Source organism: Lampetra planeri, chromosome 8, assembly GCF_965212315.1.
Source record: "Lampetra planeri chromosome 8, kcLamPlan1.2.h2, whole genome shotgun sequence".
Taxonomy (NCBI): domain Eukaryota; kingdom Metazoa; phylum Chordata; class Hyperoartia; order Petromyzontiformes; family Petromyzontidae; genus Lampetra; species Lampetra planeri.
This window is the reverse complement of record NC_136114.1, coordinates 5796483-5816965: the sequence shown is the minus strand read 5'-3', so window position 1 is coordinate 5816965 and position 20483 is coordinate 5796483. Positions and strand designations below refer to the sequence as shown.

The 20483-nt window shown below is 43.1% G+C and overlaps 1 protein-coding gene across 2 annotated transcripts in view; it reads right to left on the bottom strand.

The window, feature by feature from the left end:
• ARHGEF39 (Rho guanine nucleotide exchange factor 39) overlaps positions 1 to 20483 on the bottom strand; it is a 160155-nt gene that overhangs the window by 90367 nt on the left and 49305 nt on the right. For both annotated transcript variants that reach the window (XM_078596774.1, XM_078596773.1), the window contains exon 8: positions 15410 to 15538. In XM_078596774.1, the coding sequence (XP_078452900.1) occupies positions 15410 to 15538 (129 nt within the window). The remainder of the gene's footprint in view (positions 1 to 15409; positions 15539 to 20483) is intronic.

Sequence of the window (20483 nt, the reverse complement as noted above, 5' to 3'; positions counted from 1 at the left end):
GCGAGTCGCAGGGCAAAGTCGCGAAGCTTCAGGACGGGGCGGCAGACGATGGGGAAAATGCGAGTGTGGTGTCGTCTCACCGTAATTTATTTCCTATGCAGGAGTTTTGGCAGCTGCGTGTGACAGGGTTAAAGGCTTAATTAGATTATTTCAGGCCTCACGTTGTGACTCCATGGTCTCCCCTTCGATCCTCTTGCTCCAGAGATTGTGTGCTACTCTGATTTCTGCTCGGACATCAATAAAGGATGACAGATGCAGTCAGGCATAGACACTTTCTCCACCCTCCCACTGTTTCTATCGACTAAAGGCCCTGAGAGAGTTTTTTGGGTTCAGGAAATTTCTCAAATGATGCGGAAGTTTTATATCACTCCAATATCACCGCTACGGGTGCAACAGTTTTTTTTCAAGTCAAGCAAGAACTATGAAGAATAATGTTCCTTGTTTTTTTCACTTTCTTGACGTTTTTCAGAAAGTGCACTTGAAAAACATTCATCATAATTAAATTATGAGAATCAACCTATGTCCCCCTATCTGAAAACGTAATATATATTTCTGTCCATCAGCCTATTAGCCTTCCAGACCCATGTTAACCGGCAGAATGTATTTAAACACTCACAAACTCTGAAACTGTTACACCCAAATGGGGCTCTCATCAGCAGTCAGGCGTGCAACACAAACACTGCTGGTTTTACTAAACAGTATTGATAAGTACCCTCACTACACCACGGGCTGTCAAGCAGGATGACCACAATTTCCAAAAATGTTCACCGAGCGCGGTATTGCAGAGTTCCAAGCATTGGGTTCTATAAATCACAAATGTTCACTTTTATATCTGTACAATTCTGGAGAAATTACAATGACTCATCACACTTCAGTGAGACGACCCTGCCAATCATCTCCACTATACTTAAGCCTTTTTTGACTTCCGATGTCAAAAGTGTCTCCTCTGCTTGAATGAACAGTGGAATGGCACATCTCATTGGCAGCCCTGAGAGAGTGGTGAAAATGCCACATTTTGGTTGGTGGGGCAACGTGTCTCTCCACAGGGCAACCCCACTCATAAACTTTGCAAAGAGTGGCGCTCATTTTATCATCCCTCAAGAAATGATCAGCTAAGTAGATCCCCAACTAAAAATTGAACTCGCAGCCTTCTGATAAGTCATTTTATCTAAGCCCAGCTGCCTTTCATCTCAGTTCTAGAGGGGGAGGGGAGTGGGGAAAAAACACGCGTCTTTATTTATTATTTAACCTGTTATTTATTTAAAAAACAGACATTACAGTGACTGGCTGACCCAGCAAAGTAATGCTCTGTGTATAACAGCACAATGCCCAAAAGCCCTGGGACAGCAGGTTCAGATCCATCCCAGCGAGAAATGATTGTAACTCATTCCACTCTGGCGGCTTTCGATGCCGCGCGCTGCAAGTTTCACGGCTTTTGGCCCAGTGCCCGACGCACATGAGCCCATGGTGCAAAAACGTCCCAGCGGTTTGCTTGTTGACCCTTTTCTATCGGTGTCCCATACTGCAGGAGGCTCGTACACCAACAGAGGCAGGGTGACCCGGTTATCGGCTCAAGCCGAGGGAACTCTCAGAACAATGCCGTTTAAAACGCACAGAGTGAAAAAGTTGGGTTCCACTACGGGCCGTCTGAGAAATCGTTTACCCATTCTCCACTCGCACCTCCGAACCGAGCCAGCGCAGGGGCCTTCACCACACGGGGTGGTTTTCCACTGACTAATTGCCATACCAAGCCAGAAACCACGAGCCTCACAAGACATCCGAATCTGGCTCGTGGCTAAGCAGGCCCTGAGACGGGGCTCGTGACGCATTCCATTGTGTGCGACATCAGTCGGTCCAACTCAGACACGGCGCCGCTACGTCATCGACACGCGTTGTGACCGGTCCATTGTGTGTGACGTAGGCGTGCTTCTGACATCGCGGCTCGTGTTCTGCAATGGGAAAAACCAACCCTGGCACCTCGTGAGAAGCACCGGGCCGGCTCGGCTCGGCACGGCACGGCATGGCTCGGGATGGACAGTGGATGAAGACGTACGATGAAATTTCAAAGGAGACGCCTGCACAGAGGGTGAGTCGTCATTCACACCACGCCCTGTGCAAAATTAAGTCAACGTGTCTCAAGCTCAAATGAGAAATGGGGGAAGCACCCAACTCTGTTGGCCGCCCTGACCCAGTGGTGGAGATTCAACATTCGTATGCTGGGGACCGCTCCGTCCATAGGGCAACCGACGATAAAGTGGTACTAATTATATTGACCTAAACGGGATGATATATTGTCTACCCCTGACTGGGATATAAACACGCGTGGTTCTGATAGTCACAGCGCCAACTGTAGACCAGCTCTTGTCTTGCCGCTTTGTGCAGTCCACGCCGACACAATTTTGAGTGTATAATTCAGTATTTGAACGGCACAAAGAACTAACCTTTTATCTAATTGTCAGCCGAGAGTGCTGATCAAAAGCCAGAACGTTGCAAGGTGATTTACACCTCACAGTTCCCTCTCTCACTGCTTGCCAGCTGAAAAAAAGACTCTAATTTAGATAAAGCTGAACATCATATCAGAATCCTATGGTTACAACCTCGGTGATGATTGATGACTTTGATAATGAAGATGATGACGGATGGAGGGCAATAATTGTTATAGATGTTCACGGATGACAGATGACAGTGCATACTGATGATTGATGATACGTGGGACAAGGAAGGGTGACTGATGAGAACTGATGATGGTTCTTAATAATGGCAGGATGAAGATTGAAACAAATTTTATGAATACGACTTTCAAGGTAAACTAGGAAGACGTTACCATCATGGGCTGAGGAATAAATGTCTCAGAAAAATTATTTTATGTTTGTTGTATAATAAAGCAGAGGCAACAGAGCAGCGCTCAACTCCATTGTAGAGGCCAGTGGTGGAAATTCCACGTTTTCTCCACGGGAATGACAATAGTTAATTTATCACCAAAAAAAGTATCATTTAATTGGCTTTGAAGGCATGATGGGCCTTAGCCGTCCTCGATTTGAACAGGCAACTCTCCAACTCTGAGATAAACACTAGCTACAGAGCCACCTGACCGGTTTAAACATCTCCACAAAAAAAGGTGTCAGTTTTGTTGCCAGATAAAAAGGTAAAAAAACCAATTATCATATTTTTCTACTGGCAAATGAGGTTCCAATGATCTCCACAAAACTTCAACGTGCAAGTACATCCCTTTTTTGTCCATCCACTGCTGGATGAGGGCCTACCCACACCGTGACGGTCGTGGGGGATATTTAACCATAATTCACCACGCTAATTAATGGCAGGCTGGCGAGAAGCACAAGACGTTCAGTACAATAATGCATTTTGCTGCATTGTCCTCGGCTGCCTCCTACAAAGGCCAAATAAGAAAACCTTTAATAGCTGAGTTAAAGTCAAGCGTTATGTACGTGTGTTATTGTTGGGAAGCAAGTTATGATTGGTTTATTTATGGGGCACCATGGTGGCGAGATAACTACCTCGCCTGTATGCATGCAGAATTTCTTTCACACCATACGTAGCCAACCGTGCTAATCCGAGGTCGTGAATTCTATCCCGACCCTGACGCCTGCTGTATATTTGGAGTTTGCATTTTCTCACTGTGGTCGTGTGGATTTTTCCAGTTTTTCCCTCCACATTTTAAACATGCATTTAGATTTTTTTTTTTGGTGTCGACCTACTGCCGGTGTCGGAGCCCTCTCCTACATGAACATTAGCTGCCCTGGCCATATCTAAACCTTTATAAACAGCTTGCCCTCAGGAGGCTAACCTCCCTGTTCCTGATGACGACCGCTTGTGTTGAGATCGAAACGTCGTGATATTTGTATTCACTTTATTTTTATTATTTGATTGTGATTATTTTTTCTATCTACGTGACTTTTCCGAAAGAACCATTGAATATGCATTTAGAATATTTAGCTGCTATGATTTTTAACATGACTAAGCCACTTTGTTGAGTTATCATTTGTGGCAAGGTCACTTCTGAAAAAGAGCTATATAGCTCAGTTGGACTGACCTGTTGAAATAAAACGAGTTTATAGTTTAGTTTATAAATATGACTGACAATAACAAATACCAAGGAGAGGCTAGAGAGATGCTATACATAATCACAAATTCATTCTCATTCCTTTTAAGCACAATCCACACCGCAAGCTTAACCTTCAGAGCAAAAATGAAAAAAAAACATTCCATATTTTTGCTAATTCCCCACATCAGCTGTATCCAATGTGCTAAATCAAATGATTGACAGATTCCAATGAGATTTGCCACTAATATATTGGATATTCATAATAAGATATTTTTTTGAAAAATTGGAGGCTGGCTCATTTCGAAGCACAATGTAGCAGTGAAATTAAACCCAGAGTGATATTATCTTTTCGTCAAACGAAAGCGACAACGTTGGTAGCTATTGGGTAGGAAATGGCATGGGTCCAGGGTTGAGAAAATAGTGCGGTCCATTTCTGCGCTGGACTCCAGACAAACTAGCAAGCCGATTGGTCTTGCAATAAGAGCCATTGGCCCTCTCAGTCTGCTTCAATGGGATCAATGTTTCATCACTATACTTGAGGAGCTGGTCTCATCCGCATCAACCATGACCAATCCACTGCTATATGAATGAAATCATCTCGTATGCAGGTGCTATGTGGATTATTGCATCTCAAAAATGCAAAGGATGGTGGCTTTGGGAAGTATGAATCCAGCAGTGGATTGACAACATCCTAATAAATATTCATGGACATGGTCACACCACGAAGATGCAATTGAATTGCAACCAATGCACTGGTAATATCGAGCCAAGGAATCACTGTGTGTGCAGCAATCGACTCACAGTTCAAAGGTAACACGTTAATGTCCTGGTCAGTGATCAGTACAGCCTGTCATCTTCCTTGCTTTCAACAAAATGAACACACACTTTGCAGCAGATGTACAGTCGTCATCCTACAGACAGAGCGACCTGTGCCATAACAATGTGTAATTTCCAGCACTCGCTCAGGACCGCCAAACAGAGATGAGCATAATCATTCCGTGCATTGCCTGGTTTGTTCTGCACACTTGCCCTCCGACGCGTGCTTCAGGCTGTGCCGCGCGATATTCGGCGTGAGCACAGCTTATTTGAGCATGCGGGCGGGCGGACACACCGACTTGTTTGTACGACAGTTGATGCAGCTGTCAATGGATCTATATGCGCAGCATTGCCAAAGCAACCTTCATGTGGCGGAGTGGAAACTTTGGAAATAAAAGTTGAAACACCAAGTCGAGCCAGCTCGAAGACCCCCCCCCCCCCCCCCGTCATCACACTCTCAATATATCGTGGCTTTGCTCGCAAACGTGCCGCTCGTGATCTTCCTGGAGCAGAGGAACTGGGGGGCAACTTTGAAAGGGGCAGGCAGCTTGGCCCAAAAGTAACAGGTTTGAAGACTCTGTGTTTGCAGCACATTTGTCTGTGTAGATGAAAGCGGCCTTATTCAGATTCCCCCTCTCGCTTTCCCTCGGATGGCTTCAAAGAATGTCCATCCTTGTGTCTTGCCTTCATCTGTGCTCAATCGCAAAAAAAGCATTTGTAGCTGTGATGTAGGAATTGCTGTGCACACACAGTGCATGCACTCAAGTTCATAAAGCAGCTGGAACATGGTAGAGCAAAAATAGGCCAGTGATTCGAGCCCTTGTTGATGGATATGTTCATCATTTTCGGAATTATTTTTGTATTCTGCTACATGATCCCAACACAAAGTTACTAACACAGTGTAATATCAACTTCACTGTGATGACGGTTTTGAGTGAATATATTCGTTTAAAACATTTCAAAAGCTACAACAGTTACATTTCATTTGCTAGGAAATAATGCATAATCTCGAAGCCTTATAATGAATCCTTCATAATGTTGTGGGGCATGTTTAAATATGTGTGGCCTTCTGCACACTATATCACATGGAATTGAGCTGTCATTTTAGTGTCGGTGACACGGTTTGCCAATGCCGAAGAGACATTACTGACAAAAATCAAATTGGACGGAGTGGTGATGTGCACCCCGACCACTCAGGCAGGGTTGGTGGACCAGACAAAGATGGAGCCATCATATTCACAATGCATCCACCTGCGCATGAGCATCGTGCCTGCAGAGGGCAGTACAGCAAGTGGGTTTATACCTATATGTGAGTAGGTATCAAACATGTTCTCTCAAATGCGTTGGTTAATCGTGGCACTCCCATTCCACTCCAACATCCAAACATCACAAACTGGGGCTCGTCTGAAAGATGAGAATTAGTGATGTTTTCCTCGGTAAATTCACATGTAATTATAAACCATCAACTATAAAAAAAAAAGTTACTTTGTGACTGGCACAAAACAAAGTCTGAATCGGTTTTGTAACAATTCATGACAATGTTTATAAGGGAAAGAAAATTAAACCTTTAAGAGCAATGTCAATTATTAAGCATCTACCAGATGATGTGTGTCTATATAACGGTGCATAAGAGGTAATCATAAACATTTATAACACCAGCTAAATAAGTACACGATTAAGACTAAATTGTTCAATATTTCATTTTAAAAAAGAACAAAACATTAAAATGTCAAATGTATTATAAACAATTTGCTGGGGAAAGAGCTCACTGATTGAAATCACACAACAAACTACAGACATCAACAGTGTTACTAATCAGACAAATAACATTAAGGGCTCATCCATCCTAGGCCACATAATAAACAGACGTAATAAAAAAGCCAGTGTGCTTATTTTTAAAACACGTATTTTTTGGGGAAGCAATAACCATTAATCCGAAATAGTATTTTACAGAAGTGAAACGCTTCTGGAATAAAAACGAGTTGTGCACTAATGTGCAATATGAGGTTCCCTCCTCGGCCGCTATTGTAGTGAGTGGTAATGAAAAAGGATTTACTCGAAGAGAATGCTTCCTTTAGCCCCTTCTGCTTTCCCTTTGGCAAAGCCCCGCGTGGGTAAATAGGGACTCCAACTAAAGCGACGACGCTCGAGTCAAAGCACTCGTGATCAAAGCTGAGAACGGCTCCGTCAAATAGGAAAAGAGAATGAAGGATCAGAAAGAAGAAATTTGGTCAAGTGATCTCACCAGCACTTCACTAATGCCTTATTACTTTGCAGTTTCAATGCTCAAGCACGCGGTTTCACCACTGTCTGGCTGTTGAGACGCTGCTTATGAGAAGGGGAGGAAAACCCCCGGCTTAAAATAAAGTGACAGACATTTTTTGCTCATTCGAAATGTTCATCTGGTAAAAAAAAAAGGCATAACTTTGAAATCCATGTCCAATTTCCCCCCCCCCCAGCCCCCCCAAGAACATAATTCATAAAAGTTGTTGCTAAAAGAAATCTGCAAAATAAATCCTCAGTAAAGCACCCGAGTGTTTGTTCATAAATAGCTTAAGTTGTCTTTGCTCATTCAGACAACATAGGAATCATAAAGACCAAACTTACATTTCTCATTTTAAATAAACAATCAGGAAGTCCATTGACACACATTTTTCTTGCCACATGACACACACTTCCACAACATCATTCCCCGACAATTCGTTTGTTGCGCATTTTAAAAATGTGGTACTTAAAGCTATGCCACTGGAATGCAATGTTCCTGTCCGGTGCATGGCGTCACAGGGTCTTGAGCACCCTAGTTAGCGCAGACGTAACTCGCCAGGGAGACACTAAACCCCAGACGGAACCCCTGTGTATTGACTCCGTTGTGCATGTGCAACTACTCGGTTATTTGTCCATTATTCAATACAATCATGGCCAATATATATTTGCATTTCTGACAGCAACACGTACACATGTAATTCATAGGCCGATTGCAAGCGTATAACAAAAACACCACTCATGGCATCAAAGACGGAAGCTACCGCGTGAAACTTCACTGCAAAACGTTTCATCTGTAATATTTCTCCCTTACAATATGCGGGTGGGTATACATATACATGTCATCGACACAGCGTGCGCATGAAGATGAAAAGGGTTCCAAACAATTCTGTAAAACACAAGGGGCTAATCCTGTAACTCTCGCATAGCAGAGACGTGCGCTAGGCCTGCCTGTCAAGTATGACGTTTAAAGAAAATCCGCGGACACCTAATGAAAAACCCCGGCGCGAAATTGAAGTGCAAATCTAAAGCTCCCAAGAAGCACCGAGTGGTGGCCTGCCTTTGTAGCTCACGAGAGTCTGACCCAACGCATGCCGTGGGCAGTTAACTAGGTTAATGGGTAAAACATCACAGGCTGCCTCCACCAAACTGCCAGCATGCGCTCTGACCACTCGCATGAGTTTCATGTTCGTCTCGCCTGCTGTTCCCCACCTCAAAATATTTCGTCGAAACCACTCAAGAAACGGCTTGACCCTTTTCTTTACCCAAAGGGGTTACCGCCGACTCGGTAAGCGTTTTAATGCAACTGTGCCTAGAGTTGTGCCGTTGCAATCCATGTCATATGTTACTGGTTAAGAATGCGTGCGCCTGTGACCATTACGGAGGCTCATGTTGTCATTAATGCTGATATGAAACCTTTAAACCTTTCGTTTGTAATCAAGCACAGGCCCAGCTAATAATAATTCGCCTATTCTTGGGTGTGTGTGCCAAAAGGCAGTTTCAACCAAATGCTAGTGGGAAAACAGCCAAATCGCCAAACTTTAATCAATCTGGGATTTTTTTCCTGCTGAAAATTATCAACGCATGAATAAGGGTTAATATCTCTTTAGAAAAATAAGACGATGAAAAATAATGGACACGATAACTCCTTCCATTTTTGATCTATGAATTAAATCTCATTGACCCACTCCGACAGAATCCTGTCTTCGAAGGGCCTTCCTGCCGTTGTCCGTTCTCGCCCACTGGCACAAATCCTGCTTGAAGACTGCGGACGACTCAATTTTAACCCAGGAGGATCCTGAAGTAATCCCAACTGTGCACCTTGCCAGTTGAAGCCTCGTTTAGGCTGGGAAACGTTCTCTACCCCAGTGTGCAGGCCTGGTGAAAATCCAACACAGGCCCCCCCCTCCAGACCGAAAGTAAAACATCACCCCCCTTCCTCAAGAGCTCAAGAAATCCTGATAGGGAGTAGGTCCCTGCAATACATCAAAATCTGTTTCCAGTAGGAACAGCAGGAATAAACAGGGTGTGGATTGACCGAAACAATTTTTCAGTTCCTGATAATCCACTCGAGCAGGTCTGAGGGACAGAGTCAATAGGTCCAAGAATGAGGGAGCATGTTAACGGCCATGATAGTCCATTGTAGTGTCCTTTTCATGGAGACAAACTCCAGGTGCAATTTCGCATAGGTTTCACTTCTGACTTGAATTGCTTAAAGGCCCCATGAACAGCGAGTGTTTACTTTTCATGCCGAATTGTTGCAACTGTTAATCTCGAAAACAATACAAAAATATATTGATGAAAGTTCATTACGTTGCTATGAATATACAATTATAAGACATTTTTATTTTCCACAAAATGAGTAAAATCACTTTTTTTTGTTAAATATCCTGCAATATAAAATGTTCAAGTTATGGTCATGCATATTGTACCAAGCAGACGTCTGCTGTAATTTAATCTGTGCGGTTTCCATCACAATTCCCTTATTTTAAAGCTCCGAGTTTCAGTCATGGAGTTTTACACCTGCCTGGGCCAAAATGTTATTTAGCTTTTACATTTTTATCATGCGGTCCGTTTTGTGAAAACCACAACTTTACTGCCCCTACTCAAAGCGGCGGCCTCTCACACTGGAAGGCACAGTAAAAAAGGTGCCACAAAACACATCACCATAACTCACTCAGTTTTAGAGTCATGGGCTCTTATCGAAACGTCCTTCGTGTCTACAAGCTAGCAGATGGGAAGCACCCCGTTCCAAATGAGGCATCGCTAATCTGATAATGTCCCTGCAGCTCTGCATTGTCACGGCAGCTGAAATGAGGGCTTGAATGCCCACCCCTACCATCACAGCAGCAAAGGCAATGCGCAGATTTTCCTGACAATGGCAAAAAAAATAAACTAATCCTGCACTCTGACGTTTCTTCACTGCATTTCTTTCCAAAGTGAAATTCAAATGGCAGGTGTGATGGGGCACGTGTGATGGGGCACGTGTGATGGGGCACGTGATGGGGTCGGGCAACAACTGCAATCCAGGGACTTGGGAGGAATGAATTGTGGATCACACAGCGATCCGATGGTCACATTGACGTGTGACCATTAGGAGATGGCACTGACATTCGGTTGCTACACTCTCGACGTGGATTCTGAGTGTGTCTGTCTCTGCCTCGTGTACGCGAGAGATTCCTCCCAGCACATTGGATATTTGCGCACACACACAAGAGCAATTAACCACATGCCTCAAGCAGGACCATTCTGACAAAAGTCTCTGTGCTCGGTGAGGCTCCTCTGCAAACACAGACTGTTAAACCTTTAGGTTTAATGAGATCAATGCCTGAGTACATGAGTCACTCTGAAGGTCATAATGTAGGGACCACGCGAGTTTTTTTCTATAGACAACAACTTTGGAAGAAAAAACAATAGCCAGTGTCATGACATTGGATGCACTTTAACATTGCTTTCCAGTTCACATCCCATCTGAATTTCAATCATGATATGAGCAACGTGTTATGCGTTTGCTCCCTTTCGAAAGGGGGCCAATGCTTCCTTCGCCAATGCTGGATTTCATGCCATGAGAATGAATCTTGAGGTCAAAATTTTGTCAACAGACAATTTCAAACAACTACAGCAAAACTTTGGATTGCGAGCATAATTCGTTCCAGAAACGTGTTTGTAATCCAAAGCACTCGTATATCAAAGCACTCGTAGATCAGTTGTGATCACGTGACGCTCGGCAGACAAACCGTATACACGTACTACTCGTATTGGAAGACCTCGCTCGTTTATCAAATTAACATTTATTTAAAAAAATTGCTCGTCTTGCAAAATACTCGCAGACCAAGTTACTCGCAATCCAAGGTATTACTGTACATATATCCTGATCTTGACTATATATGAAACGATCTGGTAAATCAATGTTTCTGGGTATTTCGACAATAATAAAACAGAAAAAAACTAAAGTGCACTTCAATAAGAAAACAGAATTGCTCTGCGAATCAACATTGTCACTAAAAAGCACAACATGGCATGGAAACATCCTGATCACCAAACAGTACCGATTTGTATCATACTGACTTACCCAATGCTATAATGTGTTGTCCTCATTCTAGGTTCAGAAACTAATCGCGGAGCGTTTCATGAAAAAATTGACCCTGCCGTAGGATTGTGCAATTTCTATACAATGGGCTCAAGTGTTCCAGCAGTGTTTGGTAGATGAGCGTTGCCCCCATTGTGACAATTAATGTAATTGTCGGTGAGGGGCTTAATTGTTACTTGTCTAATTTACATGTTTTTTTTTCTGAAAAACATGTTCGGCATCACTCAAAGAAATCGTGATGCTTTCATGTTGTAATTCTGAATTCCAGGTCACTGTTTTTTGTATTTAGTTTGTTGTCCTTCCACCCACACCTCCGATTAGCACGCCTGGCTGCGCGCAATGCGAAAGAAGTTCAATATACATACACAGGTGAGGTGTTTAACACAAGTTGCCACCGTGGTGCCCCATAAATAAACCATTCATTACTTCCCCTTCCAACAACAACAACGCACGTACTAAAACTCTTGACTTTAATTCAGATATTAGAGATTTTCTTTTCAGGCCTTTGTAGGAGGCAGCAGAGGGCATTGCAGCAAAATGCATTGTTGTACTGAACTTCTATGCTTCTCGCCATCCTGTCATTAATTAGCATGGTGAAGTCCGGTCAAACATTCCCCACAACTTGCACGGTGTGGGTAGGCCCTCATCCAGCAGTGGATTGCCAAAAAGGGATGTATGCGTATATTGAAGTTTTGTGGAAATTGTTTAAACCTGTCAGGTGTTGCTGAAGCTAGTGTTAATCTCACAGTTACAGAGTTGCCGGTTCGAATCGGGGACAGCCACGGCCAATCATGCCTTCAAAAACAATGAAATTGTATTTTTTCAATATACGTACATACGCTGATTAAAAACCCTGATGCGGCAATAGAAACAATATGCAGGTTTCGTAAACCCCCAACCCCCGCCCTCCGCCACAGTTACACGATCAGCAAGTTGCGTGTGGTGGAGTAAAGTGTGGGCAGCACTCCTCCCTCCTTGAAGACATCGAGCCAGTGTGGATGAGAAGGCCAAAATACCACCGAGGAAGAGCTCCCTTTGAGCTCCGCTCGTGTGGACATCCTACTTTAGCAGGGGAGTGAGCGAGTAATTGTATGGTTGCACCTTTAGCTTTGCAATTAAGTCAAAAAGAAAACCTGTCGGTGAACTGTTAGTCACTCCCATATGCTTGTTATACCACGCGTGGGGGAGCCTTGCTGCTGTTCTCGGTGTCACGAGAGCACAGTTGTCGTACAGACAGGTATGCACTGCCAAGTGCCAACAAATGAATTCCACTGGGCGCTGGCCCTGGGCGCACACGGGCCTTCCATTCGGCGGTGAAAGTCACCGTGTGGTGACAATGTCATCACTTTTAACTCAACGACAACAAAAAGCATGCCGTTGCCTTAACCATTCTTTCTTTTTTTTGAAGGGCCACGATTTAAAAAAAAAAAAACTGAAACAAATCATTTGCAAACAGAATGCATGATTGTCAAAGGGGTCAGGGTGTTTCTGTTCTCAAATGAGTGTTGGGTGGCGCTGTATTCCAAGGGTGGACATGAAAGGGTGGACATGAAACGGTGGTAAACTCCACATCCCAAGGTGGGGGAGCACATTTTTGCAGGAGGGCTGCTGGCTGAGTGTTGCGTGTGTCATATATGGATTCCGAATATCAGGATTCATGATACCTATTGCTTATCTTGATTTGGAAAGTACTCTGCATGTAATTACTGACAGCAATTTAAAAGTGATACATTAGTATTGGCTGTAAATTCTGGGATTGTGATGCATTGAAAATGCCCATCTAATGTGATATTCAAAGCTTAGTAATGCCCTGAATGAATAATGCCTTGCTATAACGTATCATTATTTATCAATCATTTTTGTTTTTGGTTTGGCTTGCTCACCATCAATTATAAAAGAAATTGTTCATAATTTAAAAAGTAAGATATTTAGAGATGCAGTGTTCCACAATAAGTACAACAAAATCATAAACCTACAAACACATTGCTTGGAAGTTGCTGATGAAATTAAATGTTTGCAGTTTCTACAAATTGTTAATTTTGTCCCTTTGCATGGCACCGTGATAAATAACAACGGTCAATGTTTTCGTGATTCATATAGATAAATTATGAATTTGTTGACTAAAACTGATTTAAACTCATATTTAAATTGTAAGTATTAGCATGTGTGTTATATGTGGGAAGCAGGGGCACAGTGGTTAGCGCACTGCGCTACGAACCCGGCAGTCTGAGTTCAATTCCCGCTCATGGCCAACGCCAGTGATCTGAACTGGTCCTGAGCCTCGCCTAGGTCGACTCAGCCTCGAATGAGTACCTGGTGCCGTGTGTAAACATTGCCACATAGGGAGACAAAGCTGCCTGGGTGTAGTGTTGGCCACCCATTCCCCTATATGCCATGCTGGCCTTGAGAGGTGCTCGCTAACAGCGCTTGCAGCGAAAGTATGTTAACGCTATATGGGGTATAAAAAATAATCAGCTGTTACAAGATTTACCACCACCTGCTGATTTGTGTGGACACATCTGCAAGAGCAACCATTGGACAATAAGCGTCACATACATTATCTATTTGCAGTCAAACAGACGCATTCACACTAAGTACGTGATGAATAATTCAATTACAGTCTAGTCGTATAGGTCAAGAACTGTTTCAGGAGGCTCCCTATAAATATGTTTGAGAGCTTTACACTTCAGTGGTGGAGACATTGAAGATGGAATGACACACAATTCTCGCCCGTTACCTCCACATCTTGTCATCATTCCCTTGAAAACTCACATGGATGCACCCAAGCTCTTCTTGACACCTTGACATGTGGGCGTGCCGCCACATGACCTAGGTCAAGCAGCTGCATGCGAGTAGAATCCTCACAATGTGCATGCAGTGCACGTGCGTGCGCGTGTGTGTAAAAGCATTTTTAGCTTCACATTTCAACAACAAAAAAAACCCGCAAAATTGTTTTCCACCATTTGCCAATCCAACGTTGAATGAAGGCCTCCACGCCGCTGTGGTTGTTGTATGAACGTATTTCACCATGCTGGTGAGTTGTTGCCGAGTGTGAAGGGCAGGGCCCAGGACTGGTTCCAATATAGTTAATGGGCTTGAGCAGAAATTGGTACCACCGAAGATGTCACAACTTTAGTAGCAGCAATTTGTTTGCCTGGCTAATAATAGTGCATTGTTTTATAACTTACTCATTACAAATGGTTACTTTTATTGGCCACATAAAGCAATTAAAACTGCTAAAGTGATGCCACCTCAGGTGCTAACGATAAGTGAAATATCTAGTCTGGGCTCATGGACAAATATTACTTGACATGAAGATAATCTGGAAAAGGAACTCGGGTTTCAAGGTTCATGGTGTAGTGCAAACTACTCCATCCAGATTTATATATGGCAAAAGATAACAGGAAAAGGGGGGGGGGAGTAATCTCTCCATGAAATTAACACATTTGACTACATGTAAAGCGGTAAAATATTTTATCGACCACAGATGGATGATAGGCTGAGCTGTCCCCTGACCATGATTTTAATTTTAAAACTTCTAATTGTGAATCACTTGCTTTGGACGCAGTACTTCTTGCACTGCAGAACAAACAGGCAGCAAAGGGCGGCAATTTCCCCAATAGGTCAGACTGTGAATGGCAAAGTTGGACAGTTTTTTTGGTTTGTGGGTATGCACCACTGACAATGCAGTGCCTTACCTTCCAATATTGTTCATCTGAATGAGGGCAGTTGTCGGAATAGACAGAGAAATAAGTGAATAAACCCCACAGAATTCTCAACCAACTTATCAACAGCAGCAGGAGCAGCAACAGCAGAGATAGTAGTAGCAGCAACAGCAATAGCAGCAGCAGCAATATCAGCAGTAACAATAGTAGAAGCAGCAGCAGCAACATCAATAACAGCAGCAGCAACAGCAGAAATAGTAGTAGCAGCAACAGCAATAGCAGCAGCAGCAATATCAGCAGTAACAGTAGAAGCAGCAGCAGCAACATCAATAACAGCAGCAGCAACAGCAGAAATAGTAGTAGCAGCAACAGCAGTAGCAGCAGCAATATCAGCAGTAACAATAGTAGAAGCAGCAGCAGCAGCAGGAGCAGCAGCACTCAGAGTAGAGGGTGCCCCATTGTGCAGCGTGCGCTCCAAGGCAGGGAACAGCACGAGGTGCTGTCACAGCTCACCAGGCGAGGCGATGTCGATCCGGCGTCCTTTGAGCATCCTCTGAACGCGCACCATCTGCAGGGCATTTTCGCGGCGTCGCGCCTGATCCGACACGTGCTGGCACGCCTCCGCCACGGCCCTCACGGCCTCTGGGAGGGCGCAACGGAGTAAAACAAACACAACGCGAAACGATCGCCCGACGCAACAAAGCTGTCACATGTCAGTCCGTCAAGTGAGGCTCATCTAATTTGTTAAATATTTAAGCGTTTTTTTAATATACTAGAATTTCGGCAGCCTACTTCGCTCCTAAGGAGGGATTCTCGGCGCTTCGCCCGTCACGCCCACTAATGTCCTCCCCCCCCCCCGCACCAATGCGTGCAGATTCTACTGACTCTGTTGTATGTAGGGTGTGAGAGGGGGTGACTTTTTGGGGGAGGGTCTTCAATTTTTGGGAACCTGTTGGATCAACTTTTTACCTCCACATCTGATGAGTCGTCCACTTTATATAACTTGACGGACAAATGGAATGCCGGGCTTTTATAATAGATTTATATTTTTTATTTCATACGTGTGAAGTACTATCTGATTTGCTGAGGGATTGAGGGTATAGGCGTTTATGTGAAGGTCAGATTTGTGAACTTGCATTGGAAATAAGTTTTTCACGTGAACAAAAACAGAGCTGGGTGCGGGCGGTTAAAAGGTCAGGGCGGATGTGTGATGGACGTATATGCGATCATGTGAAACTTTGATTTAAATGCATGTCAGAAGGTTGTGTTTTCAAATCTCAGTAGTCAGGTTCGATTCAACCTACCACCCCCCCCCCCCTTTGTGGACAGTAAAATAAGCACCAATTTGTTCCAAGTCAAATGTACGCATGCTGTGGAGCGACTGACCTCCATCACAGAACTGTAGAATTTCCACCACTAGCTTGGACGACATGCATTGGTCTCATGTTTATTTTAAGTGGGGAGATTTTTTTTCCTTCCATACATACACAATACATAGTATAAATCCACACTGCAAGGTGTAATTCATGTCTATATACTGTATATATACAGATGTTATGCAGGCACGGAACTATAATGAGTTGTGCTGTGCCTCATTGAGTGGGTTACCGCATTTCCACTCTAAGGCCACGTGCTATCTCATAATGGCCTCGCGCTCAAGCACTGTTCATTCCCGTACTTTGAACAAAGTATGGGGACACACACCATGGACCAATCAGCAAAATTGAATCAGCAACAGCTGTGGGCATGTTATGATGGAAATTTTAAAGACCAATTAATTTGTCTTGTTTCCAACTTTTTTTCATAAAAATGCGAATCATTTCTTTTCACTCTATACTCATTGGTTTTAAGAGGTCTGTGTATTGTCGTTTGATTGCTATTAACAATCCACTCCCACAGCTTTCCTTTTCCTCAACATGCTTTTAACGATTTCAGATAACTCGTTGATAATTTACAGACTTTTTTTTCACATTGCCCCCCTCACATTCAGTGCCCTCTACACTACAATGTTAATCATGTTTTCATTTTATTGAGCAACCACTGCTCTTCGCATTAAGAACAAAGGAAGAACGTCTGGACCAGATGGAATATCTGTAGAAATCATGAAAGAAACCAGACCAGCTGCCGTATAAAAATTAGCGGATGTGTTTTCTAAAAGCTTACACAGGAATGAAATTGTTAATTCATTGAATGATGCCTCAATAATTTGTCGACATAAAATGGGAGACAAAACCAGTCTGGAAAATTACATATTGTGTTAGCCTAACATAGTTTTCTAAAATGATTACCAAAAATCATTGGTAGAACAAACTCATGGACATTTTAGAGGCAAACCAACCATACAAGCAAGCTTGATTTACACACGCTTTCTTTCATTGACCACATTCAATGAGATTATAAAAAAAATTACCAAATACCATTATGCATGACTTTCATAGAAAATAAAATGAAAGCTCTCACAGAACCAAGGCCTTCGTTAAATATCAATTATACGCATGTATTTATTTCGTACATAGCTACATTGAGATTTCATAACAAATGTAACAAAAGAGAAATCAGCGGAGTCGGGGAAGGAATTACGCCCTCACCAAGGCTATTCAAAGCAACATTTGAATGTATTTTCCGAAAACTGTATTAGTGAAATTAAATGTATGAACATAAATGGAGAAAGTTAACAAATCTGAGGATTTGCTGTCAACAGTCGTTATAGCAACCAATGGGAATGGAATACAGAAAATGTAAACTTAACAAAGCATCTACATCATTAGACCTCCTTTGCCAGTACCAAAATATAATAATAATAATAATAGGGCTTTTCCCCTTTTGGCGTCCTCTGGTCAAGCACCAATTGGGTCGAGGCTCAAAAGAAAGCCGTCCCTTGGTGTGGACCAATCAGTTTCAAGGACAATGCATATATTATCAAAGTATGTTTTTTTTTGCATTTTGACTGCAAGTATTGTGGTTAATGCAGACATGAATCCTTGTAAAAAGGTGTCAGTTTTGTTGCCAGAAAAAAGGGGAAAACCCTATTATTAACAAAGGATGTAAAGCTGAGAAAGATGATCATAATCAACAATAAAAAGTTGCGTACAAAAAGCTAGCTGAACAGTTGTTGTTGTAAAACACAAGTTTACGTGCATGCAAAGGCCAGAAAATGTATGAAAGAAAGAGAAAATTATGAAATAAAGAGAACACACCAAGCAGTTTGGCATTCTTGTGGAATGTTGAATTTGATCATGGAAAGCAACGTTCATGTGAACAACTGAGAAAAGCTTTCAATCAGTGACATTGTCTGCTATGACATGGATCTGAAACATAAACACCGACAAAGAAATGTAACAAAAGCTGAAAGGTGCACCAATAAGCATGGAGGAATGCATGCTAGGAATTACACCGAAAGACAAAAAGTAGAACCCATGGATCAGAAGAACAAACGCAATTTAGAAACATCATAAGGACCGTGTAAAGAGTTAGGCTCTGGAAGTACACATCGCAATAATGGAAGATGGCCGGCGTTCAAGACTGGTGACAGAATGGCAGGCCTAAGTCGGGCAGACGCCTGATTGCATGACTACCACGGGAACAGGGCAATGAAATTAGCAAATTCCGAATCATTTGTTGATTCACTTGCCCACCAATACCATACTTTTACCGAGGAATTTAACTCAGCAATTTAGACACAAACCTGCACTTTTTTGGGAGCATATTAACATTTGCCAGGAGGTAACAATGACGAGTATGACTTAATACTTAATTACGCCAATCACTTGCGAGACGGTCGTTAACCCATTTTTTTGAGCAATGAAGGGGTTTGTTTGCAGTTTTGTGATGTGATAACTGTGTCTTAACTGAACGGAAAGGTCCAGCATTCTCTTCAGAAAGCCTAAAGCCAATTTGCGTGATCATCAATCAAAGGAATGTGACATCCCCGAAAGAAGGGGCCTGCTGCCAAGTTCCCCCACTGTTGCAATTTTCACGTCGCAATTTCACAAAAAGTCGCATAGCGGTGTTAAAAATAGTAGCAGCTGATCAACCAACACTCTTCAAAACCAACAGACATTGACGACTTTATTAATAAATTCATTGGCAATGCTAGATGCAGGGCTTAGTTCCCAAGACGTTTCAATGAGCCAGCATTGCCGAGATCCAGGGTTTGAATCCAGGCATCCCCTGTGATTAGAACGAGGTTCTCAGTGTAGGGAGTTCATGCTCTCAGCCTAATCACTGACGAAGGCAGCAACAAACACATCTGCTCCTTCTTGCATCCTCTGTCCTATGGCAGGTCTGCCTCCACCTCCCTTCACGCCATCTGATCTTGAGTTTTCTTCATACGATCCTTATACAAAAATGGCAGAGGCAATTAATTCGTTTATTTCTGGGACACTATTTTTTTCCAGGGGTGTTACTTAACTCCGCGACTGGGGTACCAATCAGTCCGAAATCAGTGCCACTCCGCGATGTCGAAACGCAGCGAGGACGATTGCGCCGAAACCCTGAACGCTCGCGGTACACACCGTAGTGGTGCATCGTGTGCAACTCGTCGAGATGAGTCGATTGCCGCATCGCCGACCATCAACAGACTAAAAATTACTGCATCATGGACATTATGCGAGAGCCGGGGCACTATGGTACCCCGGGGTACCACCATAAGGTTAATTTCTCTGTGCAGCCCACCACGCTGCCACCTTCCTTCAACCAAGGAAACCCTATCACCGATATAGTTCACTTAAGTCGGGCCTCGTCACGCTTCGATGGCTCAAATAACTATTCATGCATATGACACGCAATAAGTCACATTTTTGCAGAGCATGAAGAAGAGCAGCCTAGTTTCAGCTTATGACAGCCGGAGTGAAGGAGCCCTTAGAAAAGTAGTAGTTCTACAGTGTCATCTTCCGAGGCCATTCTGTGACACGATATGATGCTGGGCTGCTGGCTGAAGGAGTTCTGGAAGAGCATTTCTTCAAAGCCACGGGGTAATTGTAAATTAAACAAATGTAAGAAATAAAAAACTAAATGCTCTCTCTAGGAAATGCAAATGTGACAGGTGTACAAGTCCAGTGGCAGGTGTCTTCCTTGCTCAAACGAGCAAGAGGAGAGTGGTCATCTGTGATGGCTGCCCTCAGCCAGTGGTGGGAATTTCCACCTTCTCATGGTCATTGCCAATTCAAGTCGCCTTACTCTCGCTTCAATATAGAAACACAAGTATCAATAAGTACACAATCGGCGATGTTTCAGACGAACGAATGACCTTTCTTCATATTAGATCAAATAGGGAGGCCAGAGTAAATCATAGTGCTCACACTTTTTCTGGCATAAGGTATTCCAACGGTTTTAAGGTAATTTTGGGGTGCCGATTCCAAATCTGGCATCACCTTTTGTCTATCACATCAGGTTTTTGAGATATCAAATATTGCATTTTCAATAAAAACTGCAGAAGAAAAATATTAAATAAATGTGGATATCTACATAAAATGATATTATAAACACACTATCCTAAAAATACAGCACTATATTTTAACACTAAAGCAGTCACTGGCTCGCAACAACTTGCAATCATAAGTGACAGAGTAAATTTCGGGTAAAATCA